The following is an 18530-nucleotide window of genomic DNA, read 5'->3' as shown; positions in this document are numbered from 1 at the left end:
CAAACCAAAGGGAGTTGGTCATACAGACAATTCATTTGTGTGTTCCAACTTCATTTTGTCTATCACTTTGGAGTTGATGACTCATTGCATCATTCCTCCCACACTGGCACCTCAATCTGTGTAACTTGGATACAAAGGTCACATTTATTAATCAGTTAAAGATCATTGTTCTCCAAATCAGTTAGCAGAACCTCCTTATGTCTCTCTGGCAAAATTAAAACAGGCCTATAGGCTATAAAACAGCTGGGGAGCACGCCAGCACACATAACTCTGTCTAGACATTGGAATTAATACAAAGTGACCGTAGCACTAAGAACTGCCAGCTGAAGAGGCACATTGCAATTAAACTGCACAAGCAAAATATAATAGAATGTTTTTGCAGACTACTGAGGCCACATTGATGGACAGCAAAGGCTAAGCTATGCTTTTACATCATCCCTGCTTAATGCTTGGACAAGCAGCTTTGTACAGGTATTATAAAGCACTATGCAACAAGATATTGTCTGGATGGTGTAGTTGTAATAGTGGTAATGCATATTGGATTACAGCCCCCTAAATCAGGGTTGTAATACAATGTGGGTGGCTGGACATCATATAATATAGTGAATGAATGACAGGAGGCAGTGCTGGTTGTTGTTGTTGGTTTAAGACAATCAAGCCTTTAATTCATAGTTTCCTGTATTCAACAAATGGTTAACTGAAGAATGGCACCAGCAGGTTGACAAAAGAATTCAAACGGTCTTGAACTCAAAAGCATAAACTGAGACGATTGGCGTTGCACAATCAGCTCACTTTCAGTCTCGATTGACAGAAAGCGACGAGCTCTACTGACTGAAGCCTCCCTGCTTGCTCGCCAGTTTTCCGATCAGCTGCCAGAACTCGGAGAAAGTCAGCTCCCCGTCGTTGTTTTCATCCAGTGAGCCCATGAGCTGGTCGATGACTGCGGGATCACTGGCATTCTGCAGAGGGTGATCACAAGAACAGTTCAGGATCAATACAATATAATGATCTCAGATGCAGTATCAGCTACTTTGAAACACTGTCCTGCCACCTAATGGTTGAATGAAGTAACAAAAACACCCGAAAAGCATTTGTAGGCACACTCACAACGTTTCTTGATCATGGGGAAAACAGCTATGAAAAGAGCTCAAACCCTGTAAGTTACTATGGCCATTGGGCTATAAAACACATTAAATTACTACAATATATATGCAGCAGAAGTGTTTTGCTTGATAGTGTACAGTTTATAATTAATTTCATTCCACTTTCACACAGATACAATCCCAAATTACAAGATTACACTCCTTACAAGAATCAGCTGACCACGGTTTGATCAATTAATAATTTTGTTATAATCAAATAAATGTATTGACAGTTTTTCAGTTCCACTGTAAATACAAAATCTTTTACTACAAAATCAGACATTACCTTATGATGCAGATGGTGATTTTGTCAGTCAATTTTGTATAAAATGTTATTATCAGAATCAGAATCAGAGAAACTCATTAAGTGAAGTAAAAAAAAAAAGAATTATGTCACATGATGTACAGTCACACATGTTGCATGTAGAATTAAAATGCACAGTATTAGAATTTGATAGCAAAATTATAGTAATATAATATATGTTACACACACAAGTGTTGAATTTTTACATGCAAAGTGTGTATCATGTTGTATAGAGTACACATGATACAACATGATGAGGGAGGATTTTTCTGATTGGTTGCCAAGGACGTAATCTTAATATTTGTCCACAGTGCTCAGCATCTTTAAAAGTGTCTGGTGCCAAAAACTGATTTGCTATTTAAATACCAGTGGAGATACAGCCCTACCAGTGGAGCAACAAAGAGTGACACGGCTCCAAACGCTGGGGTGGTTGTGGTGGTTCAGGAGGTAGCGTGGGTCGTCTACCAATCGGAGGGTTGGTGGTTCAATCTCTGGTTACTCTGGTTTGCATGTCGAAGTATCCTTCAGTAATATGTTGACCCCGATGCTTGCAGTGTGAATGTGTGTGCATGTGTGAATGTCATACAAGGTGCTTAAGTATAGAAAAGTGCATGTATGTTTGGGTGAATGCTCAGAGTAGAAAAAATGTGCATTTGCCAAACAGATCAATGCCACAGTTACAGTTTCTTTAATATCTGTGTGTAGGGTGCTCAGGGACACAAATAACAAGGAAAAGAGGAAGAACAACTTAAGAGTCGCACCTTGACATAGTTGGGCAGCTGAGAAGCCACCAGGTGTTGGAACTCATCCTTACTCAGGGTGCTGGAGGATCCGTCTTTCCCAGCATATGTCTTGAACTGGGTGACAAGGGTTGAGATAGCAGCTTCCATGATGACCTGCAAAATAAACAAGTAGAGTGAATGTATTTCTCACACAAGAGCTTAAATAAAGAGATGCAGTAGGAAAGAAAAAAGCATCCATCTTACTTTCTGTGTCTGCAGTGCGGCGTGTCGCTATAAGTACCGAGAACCTTGTCCCTTGACTGTGACCATCACCTCTCCAAATATATACGCTTCATCTTCACGACTGATGCAAACATCAGCGGAAAACATTAAACCGTTCCCCCTTCTCCTCCAGCCAGCAGGCTGCCCTTATCTGCCTGATTCCACTTCTCTGGAGACAGATGTCAAAACAAAGCACGCACACGCACACACACACACACACACACACACACACACACACACACACACACACACACACACACACACACACACACACACACACACACACACAGAACAGAAAACGGCCATTCTGTCCTACAAAGGGCAAAACTGTAGAGCAAGGCATTTAGTGGTAGCATCAGGCCATTCTAATCAAGTGACCGAATCATGCATGCCTAAGCAGTAATTAGTTTATACAAAACATGACTCAAATAATATGGTACAAACACACAGTGTCATGTGTGAGGCTTTCCAACTGTACTAAGCTGATTAAACTTTTTTTTTTAAAAAAGATTAAAACAGTATTTAAACTTTAGACATTTTATCTTTTTTTCCCCTCAGCATTTCACTTGTCTTTCACTTCCTCAGGATTGTCTCAATGTTTTATAGCTGAAAATCCCTCTGCGCTTTAATGACCCTTCCAGTCATCCTTTTCATTTAAATGAGATCACGTCTCCACGGTGGACATGTAAAGAGGGCCCAACTCGGACGGAAGCAAAAATGTACTGAAACATTTCTATAATGACTGGTATGTAGAATTTAAAGAATGGTAAGCTCTCACTGCAGTTTCATAATCGCTGAGAGACATTCTTGTTCATCAGCGTGTCAGGTCTGTGACTGTCGTATCAGCGTGAGCAAAGTGTGTTCGTGCCTGTGAACGTGTAGCTGTTGAGTATTTGGTCTGGGTGTAAATGTTTCAGTTTGCAATCACAGCTGTGATGATAGATGCCTGTCGTTCCAACACTTCCACTTCACACCCAGACTGAGTCAGATGTCGTGCACGCACGGCATCTAAACACTTCCAGTAAGCTGCGTATCTGGCGTTACGTTTTTCGGTACAATTTCAAAAACGCTCACAGGTCACACTGATACTTATCACTTATGACAAATACTAGGGATATAGTCAGCAATAGTTTTTTTTAAATTCCTCATAAAATGTACACTGTATAGACATAAGTACTGTGCCACCAACAGGAGCTGTTCACCCATGGAAACCCATGCAGTGAAACTGCTGGCACACAGTTTTTGTGCTGATGCTAACGCCAGAGGATGTTGTAACTTTATGCAGAGTGCCACTTTGTGGATGAGTTACTGTTGTACCTAAATACTTCCAATAAGCAAAGTTCATGTCCGTAAATATGTCTCTTATTTACGGCACATACTTCATTTGGTATATTGGTATATCAGCTGCCCTTCCTGACACCCAAGGGATTTGCTCCTCTCAGGGTTGAACTGGGGACCTTTGACTTGTTAGGTGAAGAAGTGTAAACCACTAGGGCCACATGCTCCTAAACACCTCCACCTTGCAGTAATACCATTTACAGTTGCTTGTGGAATATGTACAGGAGTATCATATAAAAAGAAAAACGTGTGAATATTTTGAAACAATAGAAATGATTAAATAAAGACATTGTTTACGTATCAAGGGTGAAAGATTTATTGAACTTAATATTGATCTTCAAAATGAGGACATAACTGTTGATCGGGGGAATAACTAGAAATTGTCCAGTGATCAATTACATGCATGTTTGAGTCAGGTCCTACATTATCGGTAAGCACAGAGCCTTACTGTTGTCCCACAAACACAAAAATAGTCCTCAAATATTAAACTCTGCTTCATTAAAAGATTCATCCGTTGTGATTAGCGTTCTTCTGAATCCTTTGGTCTGGACACCTTCAAAAAGACAAAACATCCTTCTCCAAAACTTAAAATCAGCTCAACATTTTACGTGTAAACTCTACGACATTCATTCAAACAGCAGTAAAATTACAAGTCGTGTAAACTTGCTTTTCTTACTAATCTTTGCAGAAGCTAATAAAATCAACTACCTCTCGTCTAATCAAAAGGATTTGTAATATAATAAAAGGCACATAAGCAGGAGCTGGCAAGCTAAATTAATGAAAATGTCACCATTTTCACATTCAAAGCATACGGCCTGGGATAAAATCTGTGGTTCTTCTCATTAAAAATAAGAAAAAGAGATGCACTGTAGTGAGACAATAAATAAACATGAAATCACTGTTGAGAGAAAACAATCACAATCTGTTCAACTTCACATCCACAAATAGAGGGAAAAGTCAAATTTCACTACAATCAAAATACAAATAAAACAACTATTTTTTCACAATTTTAAAGTAATTCTGAAATATATTTTGGACTTTGCTTTGTGTTGGTTCACCTACCTACACTAAAATAAAATTAAAAATAAAATGAAATGGTTTTTTTTTTTTTCGTGCTTATTTATATCACCTAAAAACAACAAAGCTATATCTAGGTCACTGCCACGCATGCCACTTCAAATCTATGCGTGAGAAAAAAGGAAAAAATATGTATATATGTTTGTTTTGTTGCCAATTTCATTTTGGCAAATTAACAGATTAAGTAAATGAAACTACTTCAGCTCACTAACCTCTCTAATTTTACTCAGATTGTGGGATACTGAGCGGTGTTAGCAGTCTCCATGGATACACTACCAAACAAACAAACAAACAAAAAAAAACAACCTGTCCTAAAAAAACCAAAAAAACCAAAAATGCCTATTTAAAATAAATCTAATTGGAAACAAAAAATTTAAAAAAAGACGGTTCTCAAATGTTTGAGAAAAGTGCTAAAGTGGTTTAGCAATGTTCAACTTAACTATGGCTATAGACTATTGCTTTTTTTCTTTCTTGAGCAGCACAAACTGGTTCCTGGTTGTTCCACACATCTGCCGTCGGCCAAGAGGATGGAAAAGTTCTTCAAATCTAGAAATCAGGCCCTCTCAGGCAGTCCTCTGTGTGTGTTTGGCCAAATAAAGAGCTGCTGACAGAAAACTGGTCCGACCTGATCTGATTGTTATCACTGAAAGGACCGGGATCTCATCCTCTGGGATTGGACAGTCACACCCGAGCAGGGATAAATGCTATCTGCAAAAACATTCCAGTATTTTTTTAACCTGCTTGGAGTAGAGATTAGTCAGGCTCCCATACAAGATGAAATGACATAAATAAACCCCCCTTTTTTTTCCTATTCACAACTTATATAACGGTATATAAGCTGTGCTGATGGTTATTTGCAAATACCATCTTCTGTGATCTGTGTGATCAATTTAAACTGACATTATAATGAACTGTAACATGCACTACACGTGTGTAAAGCACTAAACAGCAGAGGAAATTCACACAACACATTACTGAAGGACTTTGATTTAGGATGCATGACTCGACAGAGGTAGGTAACAACGACTAAGTCCAAGATGACAAATACAAGTCTAGCTTATAATTACAGACTCAGAGAGACATGTTTATGAGAGGCACAACCACTCTGTGCCAGAAGCTACTACTATTACAGCTCCGAAGAGAAGGTAGGCAAGAAATGTCCTATAAAACCACCACTGGTTTCCTCTCTGCGTCCGTTTTTTTAAGCCGTGGCAGCAAACTTCCACAGGGCTTCTCGCTCAAACTCCTCCATCTCCTCCTCCAGGGAGTCGTCGTCCTCCTTCCCGTCGCCCTCTAAAACATCCACCATGTCTTCCAAAATGTCTGCCACATCCTCAGCAAAGTCGCTGAAACGAATCCTGTCGTGGATGAACATGCCGTCCTCAAAGTAGTCTGCAGTCAGCCTCCTGAACCTATCCTTGCTCTCTGATGATGACCTTTCAAGCTTGCTCAGGTAGCCCTCCAGAAGTTCCTCAAACTCGGACAGCTCCACTGGATAGAGCCCCTCCTTGCTGGCGCAGTCCTCCACGGAAGTGCAGCCCAGCTGGGGACGGACGTTGCGTTGGAGCTTTTGCTCCTGGTCTCTCCAGAAATCGTTGTTGTGGTGCTGATGAGGATGGCGGGGCTGCTGATGGTGATGCTGGTGGTTTTTAGCAGACCGGCTGTGCCACGGTTTCTCCTTCCTCCTCTCCTCTCTGTCCATTCTCCTCTCACCCTTCTTGCTCTCCCACTCGTCCTGGTGTTTCCTCCAAGCCTCTTTATGAGAGTTTTGCTTTTGAGGCTTCCAGTCTTTCTCATTCTTCTCCTCTTTGTCTCTCCACCCTTCCTCTTTGCTGTCTTTCCACTGTTTTTCTCCTCTTTGCTCCCTCTCGTCTTTGTGCCTCCAGTCTTGCTCCTTCTTGTCTTTCCACTGTTTTTCTCCTCTTTGCTCCCTCTCATCTTTATGCCTCCAGTCTTCCTCCTTCTTGTCTTTCCACTCTTTTTTTCCTCGTCCCTCCCTCTTGTCTTTGTGCCTCCATTCGCCCTCCTTATCTTTCCACTCTTTTTCCCCCTTTCTCTGCTTCTTCTCTTCTTTATCCCTCCATTCTCCCTCGTTGTTGTGCTTCCACCCTTTCTCTCCTCCCCTCTCCTCTTTCTTGTAGTGGTCCCGCTCATTGTGTTTGCCTTTGTTCCCTTTCCATTTGGACTCTTGGGGCTTCTTCTTCCCCCACATCTCAACTTCTTTGGAGAGTTTCCTTTGGATCTCCTCCAAGTGATCCCTGACCTGTTTTCTCTTGCCTCCATCTTTTTTCATTGCGTCCAGCCTTTTCTTGCTCTCCTCCAAAAGAACCTTCTGCCGCTGGAGCTCTTCCTTCAGCCTTCCTCCCTGCTTTGCGTCCCTCCCCCTCTCTGGTCCAGGTGTTTTCTGGTTACTTTGACCATCTTTGTCTTCAGGCTGTGGGGCCGAACTAGATGCAGCTGGAAGTATTTCCTGATCAGCTGTGAAGGATTTAACATATCAAACTTAAAATGACCTTGGTCGTTACCAGTGTGTCTCTACGCATGCAGGATACGTTCAATAAGTATAAACTTAAAGGGCGATGTAGTTGTCACATTATACCTGCGAGCTGGCTGAGTTCAGTCACTCTGGCTCTGAGAGTCTCGAGCTCTTTCTTCAGCTCTGGCAGAGATGACAGCTCCTCCTTCAGCTTTGCATTTTCTTTTTCCAGATCTGCTTCACCCTTTTTATCGCCACTTGCTGCTAACGCCTTCAGTGCTGAGTCAAGTTCTTCTTTCTTAGACTGAGAAATATGGTCAAATAGTGACAGTTTATAACGTGGACAAAGCTGTAGGTAAATTAAGGTGCTGCGCAAGTTGTATAACAATTAAAAACATTCATTGAAACATCATAAAACCAATTAAAACTAAATAATTAGCATCAGTGTGACTCCATACTGACCTGAAGTTGAGCCTCTAGCTGAATGATTTGTTGGTTTTCCTGTGTCAGTTTATCCAATAGCTCTTTCATATCCTGTGGATCACTGCTAAGCCCGTCCTGGATTTAAAATCATTGGCACATGAATAGAACACATATTTTTAAAAAATGTCTATCTCTTTATGTTTGTTTTTAAAATTTTAATATCACATGATCATGTGAAGTAGGAATCTGTGGAAACAGACCTGGCTTTGTTCTCCGTCACTCAAATCGGAGGCGTCAAAGTCACCTGTCAGACAGGAAGACAACGTTTTAGAACGAGTCCTTCCACAGGCACTTTCACTGACACACAACTGCCATGCTGCTTTTCAAGATGCTCATGTGAACTTTATGAGCTCAGGCCACTCTCTGCACACCACACCAACTGTTTTTCTTTTCCATTTCATTAATAAGTATGGCATATTTTACCTTCAACACAGTGACTGCATTAGACGCATTCCCATTTAATTTAAACCCCAGAAAACATTCAGTGAGTCCTTCAAAAATATTATAAGGAGCGTTAAAATTCAGAATGCATGTTATTTGCCTTTTTCTGCTGCTGCAGCATCAACTGTCAGCCCAGATAAGTGCTTGGGCAAGCTATTGAGCATTAGCCAGTGAGCGCAGAAGCTTACACTGCTGCCTTATCTTTAGCTCTGGACCTACCATTATCCAGGTCACTGTGGAAGCCTGTTGACATAGTAGAGCTTAGTCAACAAGATCTGAAAGCAGACATCTAACTATTGCTGACAACAGCAAATAAAGGTGCTTATGTAACTCGTAAATACTGTCATTGTCAAACAGAAACTGTGAAATGATGGAAATTTATGGCAATATTTACTCTAAACTCTTAATGCTGCCTAACACTGCCAAACTCTGATGCTGTGTAGGAAGATCACAGTTTCTTTTCTGACATTTTAACATACAGTGCTGTGCTAAAGTCTTGAGCCAACCCCTCATTTCTTTATGTTTTGATGGGACACAAACATATACTGAAACACGGCATACGAGACAAAAACAGAGCTTGTACAATTCTAAAAAGTCTGAAAGTTGTTTTCTGAAGATTCATCTAAAGAAATGGGAACAAATGATCTGTCTTTTGCAACAGGCTGCTCATAAAAACCGTTGTTTTCTTTTCTGTTGTGTGCAGACAAAACACTGGTTCGTCCGTTTATACTTGAATGATTCATAGGTCAGAGGACTCTGAAAATGGTCAGGAAAACCTGAGAACTATTGCTCAAAAGCACTTTAAAGCAAAGTTTAAAGATGCAGTGTGGCTCATGATTTTTGCACAGTTCTATAAATATTATAATTTATGGCATTAAAACATTCACTCTTACTGTTAATGTGCAGCATACAAATTGTAGCCACAATACTGCACTAAATCAAACAATAAAAGCAGAACCAAGCTAGCTAACTTAGTTATGAGAGGAACTGACCTGAGAGAAAGAGGGAACCTAGAAATAGCAAGACCAGAGCACCCACAATGCATTTGTTCAAGGAGAACCATGGCTTTTCCTCCTTCTTCTCAGCCAGCTTGAATTCTACTTCCTCTTCCTCATCCTCCTCGTCTGATGTTCTTAGTCTCTGTGCCTCAAAGGTGGGCACATTTCTCCGCCGCAGTCCATCATCAAAGCTGCCACTGTCACCCGAGTCATACCTAATGGAAGGCTCTAAGAAAGGAAAAATGTAAGAAGAAAATAAGAAGAAATTCTAAGCATGAGAAAGAAATGGCAAGACAGCAAAGAGCTGTCACATTTTCTGATGTATTTTTGTGACAGATGATGATAATGTGCCTAAACCTAAACCACATGTATTCAACTGTGGGCTGGAGTCACTTCAACAAATCATCTCAACATCTGTGGCATCTTTGTCAGAAGTGAATAATTATGTGCTGGCCGACTTCCTCACGCAAAATACCAGACTCTAAGTGAGCAAATGAGCTGCAAAACACAACAGCGTGTAAACAGCATGTGAAGTGTCTGACAAAAAAAGCGACTGCTGGTTCTCAGAATGGATGACATTTTCTCACTAAATTACAACAACAGTAATTTCATGCATGGGGGTTTCTTCATTTTCTCAGTGGGGTGTGGGCTCTCCTGTCATACTGATAAATCACTTTCCAGCTGCTAGCGAGACATAGATAAGAAACATGTTAACAAATTCTCTCATTTTTCTGCTTTTATCAACTTGTTCCTATTATAAAGCACCACTTACTTTCCTCAAAAGCTGCAGAGGCAGCTGGGAAAACCTGCTAAGAGCCTCAGAGCCTGGGACCTAGATGCAAATATTTAAAGGCAGGATGCTCACTGTATGTCACTTTACAAATAAGATCAGCTGTAATATTGTTACACACAGGTACAACGTTGACTTAAAATGTCATCTTATCTTGAGATTGAGAATAAAAGAGGGTTACTGTGTCAAAATCAAGCTTTAAGACATCCATTATTAAAAGACATTTTACAGTTGTTTGGGTTTAAGATTAACTGACAACAAAGAAAGGGAGGTTCACATACTGAACTGTGCAAAAGTCCTGATTTAATAGACATAAAACAGAAAATTTTGCACTAACAAGACGATTCCTAAAGAGCTATTAGCTGAAAACTTATAAGCATAGTGTACAGTGTATCCTTAATCATCATATTTTTATTTACTTTTTCCTTTATACAAAATAGAACAAAAAAAGAAAAAAATTAAAAAATTAAAAATTAAAAAAACAAAAAAACCCAACCAAACAAAAAAAACAAAAACAAAACAACAAAAAACAAAAAAGACTGTATCCTTAAAAGAACTAAACGTGGATGAGGGGAGGTCAAATGAAGAAAAAAAAAGTATTTACAGTAGAGGAAGAAACAGATAAAGCCCTGACACAGGACCTCAGTTGATCCATCTACTGTTCACTAAAGTCTCAACAGAAGTAGTCTTAGTGGAAGGATGGCTGTCAATAAGCCATTTTTAATGAAGAAAAAAGAGAAAAGCCAGAATTATGCCAAATTACACAAGAACTGGACTGAAAAATCACTGGCAGCAGTTCTTTTGCAGTGATGAATCCACATTTCTATTTCAAATTGTCATCAATATGTACAGAGGAGGTCAGGAGAGAGGTGCAACAGTGAGTGTCTATTCAATTCAATTTAATTTTATTTATACGGTGCCAAATCACAGCTACAGTTGCCTTGAGACTCTACAATAATACATACAGAGAAAAACCCAACAGTCATATGACCCCCTATGAGCAAGCACTTTGGCGACAGTGGGAAGGAAAAACTCCCTTTTAACAGGAAGAAACCTCCGACAGAACCAGGCTCAGGGAGGGGCGGGGCCATCTGCCGTGACCGGTTGGGTGAGAGAAGGAAGGCAGGATAAAAGACATGCTGTGGAAGAGAGCCAGAAAGCCACCATATTTTACAGATGGCTGTAAAACATGGTGGAGGCTTTGTCATGGGGCCTCATTTTGGCCAGTAGTGTTGGCAATATTGTAAAATCTGACGAAATTCTGAACATAGTAAAGATTTTAATTCACCTGCAGTGGAAAAAATCTGGAAAATGTCTAATTTGAAACAACTTAATTTTAATCATGACAATTATCTCAAACACGCTACCAGTGAAGTAAACGCATACCTGGATAGAAAAACACAATGAAACACTATCAGCCATGGATTGGCCTCCCCAGAGCCCGGACCTCACCATTATTGAAGCAGTGTGGGAGAACAGAACAAAAGGCAGCCTACATCCAAAGAAGAGCTTTGAATGTCCTTGCAGAGAACTATTCCTGAAGACCAGTTAAAGAAGGACGCTTGCCAAAGAGAGGCTATGGTGAAGATGGTGGTCATATCATATACTGATCTTTAGCCTCGTTAGCATGTTGTATTTTCATTTAATGTTAGTGCATATTTTAAGAAATCACTGCACTTATTTCCTATTTTTCTAGTAGAATATAAAGAAATGAAGACTTTTGCACAATAATGTATATTTCTGACTGCACACAGAAAGAGGAGACAGACGTTCACAAGACTCCAACAACAAATTTTTGCCCTGACTTCAGCCTCCGGTGTCCATTTCCCACGGTGAATAAGAAGACCGGTTCCCCAGAAATGAGAAACTTGTGTTGTTTAATTACATTTTCTTATTGCGCTAGTTTTCTTTTTTGTTACATCTCTAATTTTATTAATCTTTTGTCCTGCTTGTTGAAAAAAGATATCTCATCTCTCATTTAAAAGAAGATAGTAAATTTAAGTTTTAGAAAATATATTTGCAGGATCTTCCACACTCTTTGATTTACAACCTCTTAAAATGAGGTTGTGTGCTTGAAGCTATTTGCATACCATGACTTTACTGAGGATTTCCAATCACACTGTTTTCGCCATCACTGATAATTTCATGTGAAGATTTTTTGAAAGAATCTATTTCGACTGAGAAAAGAAAAATCAAAGAAAAGTAGAATACACAGCCGTGTGTGCCTGGCTGGATTTGGGAATACTGTGTGAGTGCCTTTACATTTACTGAAACGCTTATGTAGGATAATCAAATACCTTCTTCATCGTCTCTCTCATCTTGCCTCACTGGCTCTGATGGCTTTGCAGGCTCATTTTTAACAGCCGCCTCCTCATCTGCCTCAGCTGAACCAACAGTCTCTGGTGCAGGACTTTCATCAGTAGGATGTTCTGTCATCAGGCTCTCAGGGACTGGGCTTTGTGACTCTGTGCTGTCTGGAACAAAGCTGATATCAGCTTCAACATGAGACGGGGGATCCGTGGCTGTAAGGGTCTCGGTGGGGATGTTAACCTCGGGTTCAGCACTGAAGACTTGACTCTCCCCAGGAGGACTTGCGGGAATCAGTCCAACATCAGCAGGCTTCTGGAGCTCATGCTCTGCAGAGATGGGGATCTCAGTCATCAGAGGTGCAGAGCAGGACTCCTCGGACTCGAATGGGGGGACTTCAACAGCTGTAATATCCAGTGGAGCCCCCATGTCAATGTTGGTGACAAATGGCATGGCACCTAGGTGCTCATTGTCACTGGGAGAACTGGTTACAATGTCATGGATAACTGGAGGCTGACTCTCCAAATCCACATCTGGTGGGTCAAGAAGGCTGGGTGGGAGAGGGCTCATACGGGATGGACTAGAAGGGACAGGACCCTCACTGGACTCTGGAGAGGTCTCTTGACACACCTGATGACAAGGACAAAAATGTAACTGTCATTTTAATTAATCTTCAAATAACAGAGTGGTGGTTAAACTGTTAAATACTTCAGTGTTGACTGTTCCTGCACAAAATATTTTAAACACGTCTACTAACGAGATGTTTGTTTAGAAATGTCATGAATGAATGAAAAAACACCCTGCCTATGATGACTTCATTTGTTGCTCAAAGTGTTAACGAGTAACAGTTCACGTGCAAGAATCGAGAAAGTAATTCTCTGTGTACAATTTATTAAACTTCTCTTTGCATAAAAATGATCACTAATATAACTTGCTGGCTGTTATTTTCTATTTTATTTTTTGATAAAGTGCAGCGACTTTTACATGCTATTGAGGTTATTTCCCTGCAAACAGTATCGTTTACAGTATTTCTCTTTCATTAAGTGATGCTGCCCAGGATTACTTTGACAATTTTATTACCCTTTAATTGATATTAAATGAGCATGACAGTAAGACTGAAGGAGTTGTAACTTTTTTTTAAGTCAACTTAAAGACAACACAATGTCTACTGTTATGTTTTCTCCTTTCAGTGTCTTGATGCAGGCAGGGATCCAAAGTCATTATTAAAGATCAATTTTCTGTGAGAATTTTGAGATTACAAACTGTACTCCCCAACGTTGTGCTATTAGTCCTATTGTTTTTAACAGAATGATACATTATATTTTATAAATGTTGGTAGAAATAGTGAGCAATAGTTTTATGTAGATGAAGAGAGATGAATCATTACTCTTATTCTACTTACAGGTTTTAAAATTAAAATGTTAAATTTTTATTTATTCATTTTTCAGGCATCTGTAAAGTTCAGAAAAGAGCTTCAAGGGTTACTCCTTACAGGCTTTTAAGGGGTAAACATTTAAGATAGAAAGGTGGTCATATGACTGTGGTTTTAAAATAAGAGTGATGAAGTCATGCTACGTGTTCTTTACCAGGAAGAGAAGGTTAGATAATGCAACTTAAGTTTTAATGTCGTACTGTACAAAGTAAACAGTTAATTAATCACTTCTAGACGTCTTCGGGCCTTCTTAATACATTAAACTCCTACTAATGTGCTGCTGGTGCAAGCTGATGAACGTTCATTTACATGTAAGTCTATCAAAGCTGTCAGCTGCATATTGGAGTAGATGCTGTGTGATTGTTGAGAGTATTCAAAGCAACAGAAAGGTTGAGGAGTTAAGCTGTTGTTTAAATAGAGTATGGGCCAAATTCTGTGTGTGGACTTATATTTGCCCATGGATATTTTGGTGCCCACTATAGACCGAAGCAGAAGAGAAAATTCACTGGTAGAAATATGAATAACACTGGATGTTTATTTTTACTTTTACTGTGTAAACAGGAATTATTATAAACATCTGTTCCTTCAATTTGTTGTGCTAATCGGATTTGTAGTGAAAGGATATTACAGGTAACGTTGTGATAACTATATAGCCAGTAGTTACTACTGGATTTCGGGTGGCAGTGTATGTGTATGAATTAGGTGCAGTCATATGAAAAAGACTACAGACAGATTATCTGTACTTACAGCAGAAACAGGTGCTACAGTTGTAGACCTACTACATCAGAAGACCTGATTTATGAGTTATTGAGACTCTGTACCAGTCCTTCGTAGTTTGAAGTCAAAAGAAACAATCAGAGGTAAATATTTGAAGGAAATACTTACAAAAATAGTCAGAATACATGGAGTAGGCATGAGTGTATAGTCCTGCTGGACTTATGCTCATGTTAGCGTGGAGGGCAATGGGAAAGCAGACAAAATTGCAAAGTAAGAGTTGAAATTAGAGGCTAACATAATGAAAAGCTCTATTTGGAAATAGGGAGGCAAAGCTTAAGCTTTTTTTTAATATAATTCAGAAATCTTGCATAAGCTTTATGAGACAGGGTGAGGACAGACGAGAAGAAGCTCTATTTCTCTTAAATGGAGGATCGGAAGATAAGATACAGATAAAAAGATTTTAAAAATTCCCAAGGTTTAAGCTTGAAACCTGTTAGGTGAAATGTGACCATGTTATGAGAAGAAAGGCATGATATTTATTTATAGAGAGCTTGGGGTTTTAAATCATAGATCACTTCCAAAGACCTCCTCACACAAACAATTTGAATCCAGGAAGCGCTCCTACTTAAAATATTTTTGCAGATGTGTTCCCCCCCCCTTAAATCTATCCTGATGTGCAAAAATACCCTGAGGTTACACACTGTGGTAAAGTAGGTGGAGCTGCACCTTCTGAGCAGCTATGAAACTCAGAAAAGAAGATGATATTCTGGCTTTCAGCTGTGACCTGTCAAACAGCAATACATTTGGCACAGTTGGTAATCTCAGTCCAAATATGATGTGATTGGATTTTTGTCTTCTTAATGAACTGCTGTGTAGTTACTAACCTGGTGGCCTTCTTCAGATAGTACAGTTTCTATGGGGATACCAACGGGTTTGAACTCCACAGCAGCTCCTGAAATAACACCGACACAATGCAAAAACAAAGATGAAGAACCCAAGAAAAGGTCAAAGCTTTAGACACCAGGCACATATGTTGACTTGTCAGTACCTGCCACCTCCTCGGAGAGACTGGGGACATCCCCCAGGCTCTCTGTGCCATCATCCACGGGCCCGACATTCTCAATGGCAGCTTCCTGTTGAGTGAGAAGACCTAATGAGAACCGGCTGGTAAAAATTTACACCTGTAGCCATAACCTTGACATTTAGAGTAGCATTCACACTCACCAATGATTACAACTGGCACTGCTTACCAATTAATTATGGAGTCAGATTTTCCTGTAATGATCTTGAAATACTTGATAACAAAAGCTACAAATCACAGTCAAACTACTGTCTGATGAGCTTTTACACATTTTCCAACCCAAACTGACAAAACAATATCCATGCAGCTGTCATGGGTTTTCTATCCTAGCAAACGAGGCTGGGTAAAATATTAGTAACACCTCTCAGCGTAACACAAGGTTTTCCTAAAACCACAGCAGCCTTACTACAGGCCAAGTCATGCTTGCACACTGAGCTAATACACACACACACAAAAACTGTGAAGTTGAGTACTGTACGGGATACAAGTTGTTGATATAAAAGCTGATGTAAAAGCCAGTTATATATAGTTTTGGAAGCAATTAAACAGTAATGACTTCAATAAAAAAAATACATTTTACATTCAGTACTTCTGTTTTGAGTGCCACCTCTTAGCTGCTGTTAAACCTCGGTGTGGTCACTGTGAGTGGGAAGCCCGTTTCTGATATTTAATGATTAACAGAAATTTGTGGTTGAAACCGCTGCAGCTTTTCTATCATGACTCAAAAACCCTGGTGCTGGATATCACACCGACTGACTGCAGTTGCCTCTCTGCCACTGAGAATGACAACGGTTCACAGGGAAGTGCAAGCACATGTGTGTCACTAAATCTGAGGTGCAACATACCAGAAAGACTCAGTTCAGTGTGACTACAATATTATCTTAGTTGGCACAGTGTATACTGGGATATTTGCTTGCTATAAATACCTTGTGCTGGTCAGATAGCCAAGTGGCATAGAAAGCTATTCCAGAGGGGTACATTATTGGATAAAGTATGAGAACTGCTAGAATAGTATAAATAAAGCATAAATAAAAGGCCAAAGTGAAATAAATCCTATTTTCATCTGAACTGTGCACATTATCTGCCTGATGAGTCACAATTTGGCGCTCTGCAAACATTCACCAGGATGTTTCCCACTTTAAGCAGCTCTGGGCTGCAGGTTAGGACAAGACAAATTATAAATGAACCAGTATTCACGGAGCGGGATAATAATCATGGTGCTCCAAATGATACCCAGACTTTCCTTAGCTATGCTCATCTCGTCTTACCTCGGGGGAGAGGAGGGTCCAGCTGTTGGTGGAGGAGCCTGTGCTGCCTGTGCTGTTGCTGCTGTCAGACATCGCCCCCGTCAGGCTTAACTTGGCACAGCACACGGGACAGATTGAGCTTTAAAAATCCTGCATATGACGACAGAAACAACGTGTCTTCAGCGAGCACGCCTAATGCACACATGTGAGCCTCATTATCAACATGCAATAACCCGACTACAACGAGTTCAGGTGCATCAGGCGCAGTTGAGAACATTAAAAAAAATGCACAAACTCGATGAGCCGTGTGTGATTTTATGCAGCATTCGCACGCAATTTTAAAACTACGGTAAAAGAGGGCAGAATCGCGCAGTTGTGGCACAGTTAAAACCTTGCAAACGCAAACGGGATAAAGAGCAGATTGTCGCCGCTTCAAGTTATGTAACGGAGGCATCCATAATACACCGCTGCGCAGTGAAACAAAGGCTTCAGTCAGTGCAGAAAACAAGAATCTCCTGACTGCATTCATCGCTACTGCTATTTCCAGCCAGCCATTCATTCAGATCCATTCATCCAGGCAATCTGTGCAGCAGTTAAATGCCCAAAAATGGTCAAGCGCCCCCCCAAACTGCACGGGTACTTCATTGATCCAAGCGTGCAAATAAAGGTCAATACTCACTTATCGGCAACGCTAGCGCGCGCTAAGGTTCTGGTTTGCTCATATAAGAGGTAAATGCTGGGAGGCTGTGGTTGTTGTAGCAACCAAATTCAAGGTTCACTCATGATGGTAAACAAAGGATGGTTGGCTGAATATTCCCACTCCCACTCTTCCGCGTTCTCACTCAGGCCCAGCTGTTAAGCAGGCTGCCCCCGACACGAGCTCGGCTCCATCACCGCGAACGCGAACAAGACGTTTATTTACCCCGCGTGCTCACACTTGAGTCGCTCGGCGTTTTCCACTTCAAAGCCCTTTGCTTTTGTTTTGTTTAGCACGAGCACAGCTCCTCTCCTCCTCTGAACTTGGGAACTTCGGGAATTCCAAGTAGCGTCACGTCGACCAACGTGTCTCACATCCAATGGGATTTCATCAAAGCCTTGGGAGCACCCGCCCCCGAATCATGGCTGGACCAATCGGATAAAAGTGTCGCGTCAGGAAAGCGACGTGCATCCCAGCATGATTGACGCACGCAGGTGAAAGTGGCAGGTGATGGTCGCGGCTCTTTCTCCTTGGTTTATAATAATACAAGTTCATGTGTGATCCCACAAGACACACACACACACACATATATATATACAGGAGCCACCAGTCGCTCACTGACACGTCTGCTGAACTATATTTGTACGGGACTTGCCAGAGTGGACAACCCCTTTCCCACTATTGCTCCAATGTGGGCATTCATTTCATCATCTGACCCCTTCTCCTCTAAAATTAGTCATTTAAGTGTTTTCTTTGGGATAAGCACTTTCCTTTTTACACCTCTGTACACCTCTGTACTCCTAAATCAAACAACAACAATCACATAACTACATTCCCCAGAATATCTTTCTCTTGTAGGGTGTTAAAAAAAAGTAAAGATTAGGCCTGCTCATGTTTACTGTGGTGGTCTATCCCCAGAGGTAAATGTACACATACAGTGGTGTGAAAAAGTATTTGCCCTCATTCCTTCTTTTTTTTGTCACACATGTTTCAGAT

At 40.5% G+C, this 18530-nt stretch overlaps 2 protein-coding genes across 4 annotated transcripts; both read right to left on the bottom strand.

Annotated features, from left to right (window-relative positions):
- Positions 1-636: 636 nt before the first annotated feature.
- s100a11 (S100 calcium binding protein A11) lies at positions 637-2559 on the bottom strand. Its single transcript, XM_065470684.1, has 3 exons — positions 2433-2559; positions 2208-2342; positions 637-959 (listed from the first exon to the last, which is right to left on the bottom strand). Exons 2-3 carry the CDS (start codon positions 2334-2336, stop codon positions 825-827), a joined length of 264 nt encoding a protein of 87 aa, XP_065326756.1. The 5' UTR covers positions 2337-2342; positions 2433-2559; the 3' UTR covers positions 637-824.
- A 1513-nt stretch (positions 2560-4072) lies between these two features.
- Positions 4073-17884, bottom strand: pbxip1a (pre-B-cell leukemia homeobox interacting protein 1a). 3 transcript variants are annotated; one of them, XM_065470678.1, is made up of 10 exons: positions 17760-17884; positions 16859-16987; positions 15558-15642; positions 15394-15461; positions 12351-12990; positions 9258-9491; positions 8025-8068; positions 7804-7899; positions 7465-7645; positions 4073-7343 (listed from the first exon to the last, which is right to left on the bottom strand). In XM_065470678.1, the coding sequence occupies exons 2-10, from the start codon at positions 16928-16930 to the stop codon at positions 6067-6069; spliced, it is 2697 nt and encodes an 898-aa protein (XP_065326750.1). In that variant the 5' UTR covers positions 16931-16987; positions 17760-17884; the 3' UTR covers positions 4073-6066. The 3 variants fall into 3 exon arrangements, with proteins under 3 accessions (XP_065326750.1, XP_065326751.1, XP_065326753.1); XM_065470679.1 differs by having other exon boundaries at positions 17773-17884; XM_065470681.1 differs by lacking the exon at positions 17760-17884 and adding an exon at positions 17517-17708.
- Between the last annotated feature and the right edge of the window lie 646 nt (positions 17885-18530).

This window comes from Pelmatolapia mariae, linkage group LG22, assembly GCF_036321145.2.
Source record: "Pelmatolapia mariae isolate MD_Pm_ZW linkage group LG22, Pm_UMD_F_2, whole genome shotgun sequence".
Taxonomy (NCBI): domain Eukaryota; kingdom Metazoa; phylum Chordata; class Actinopteri; order Cichliformes; family Cichlidae; genus Pelmatolapia; species Pelmatolapia mariae.
Note: the sequence above shows the minus strand (reverse complement) of the source record. Positions and strands in the feature narration are given on the sequence as shown.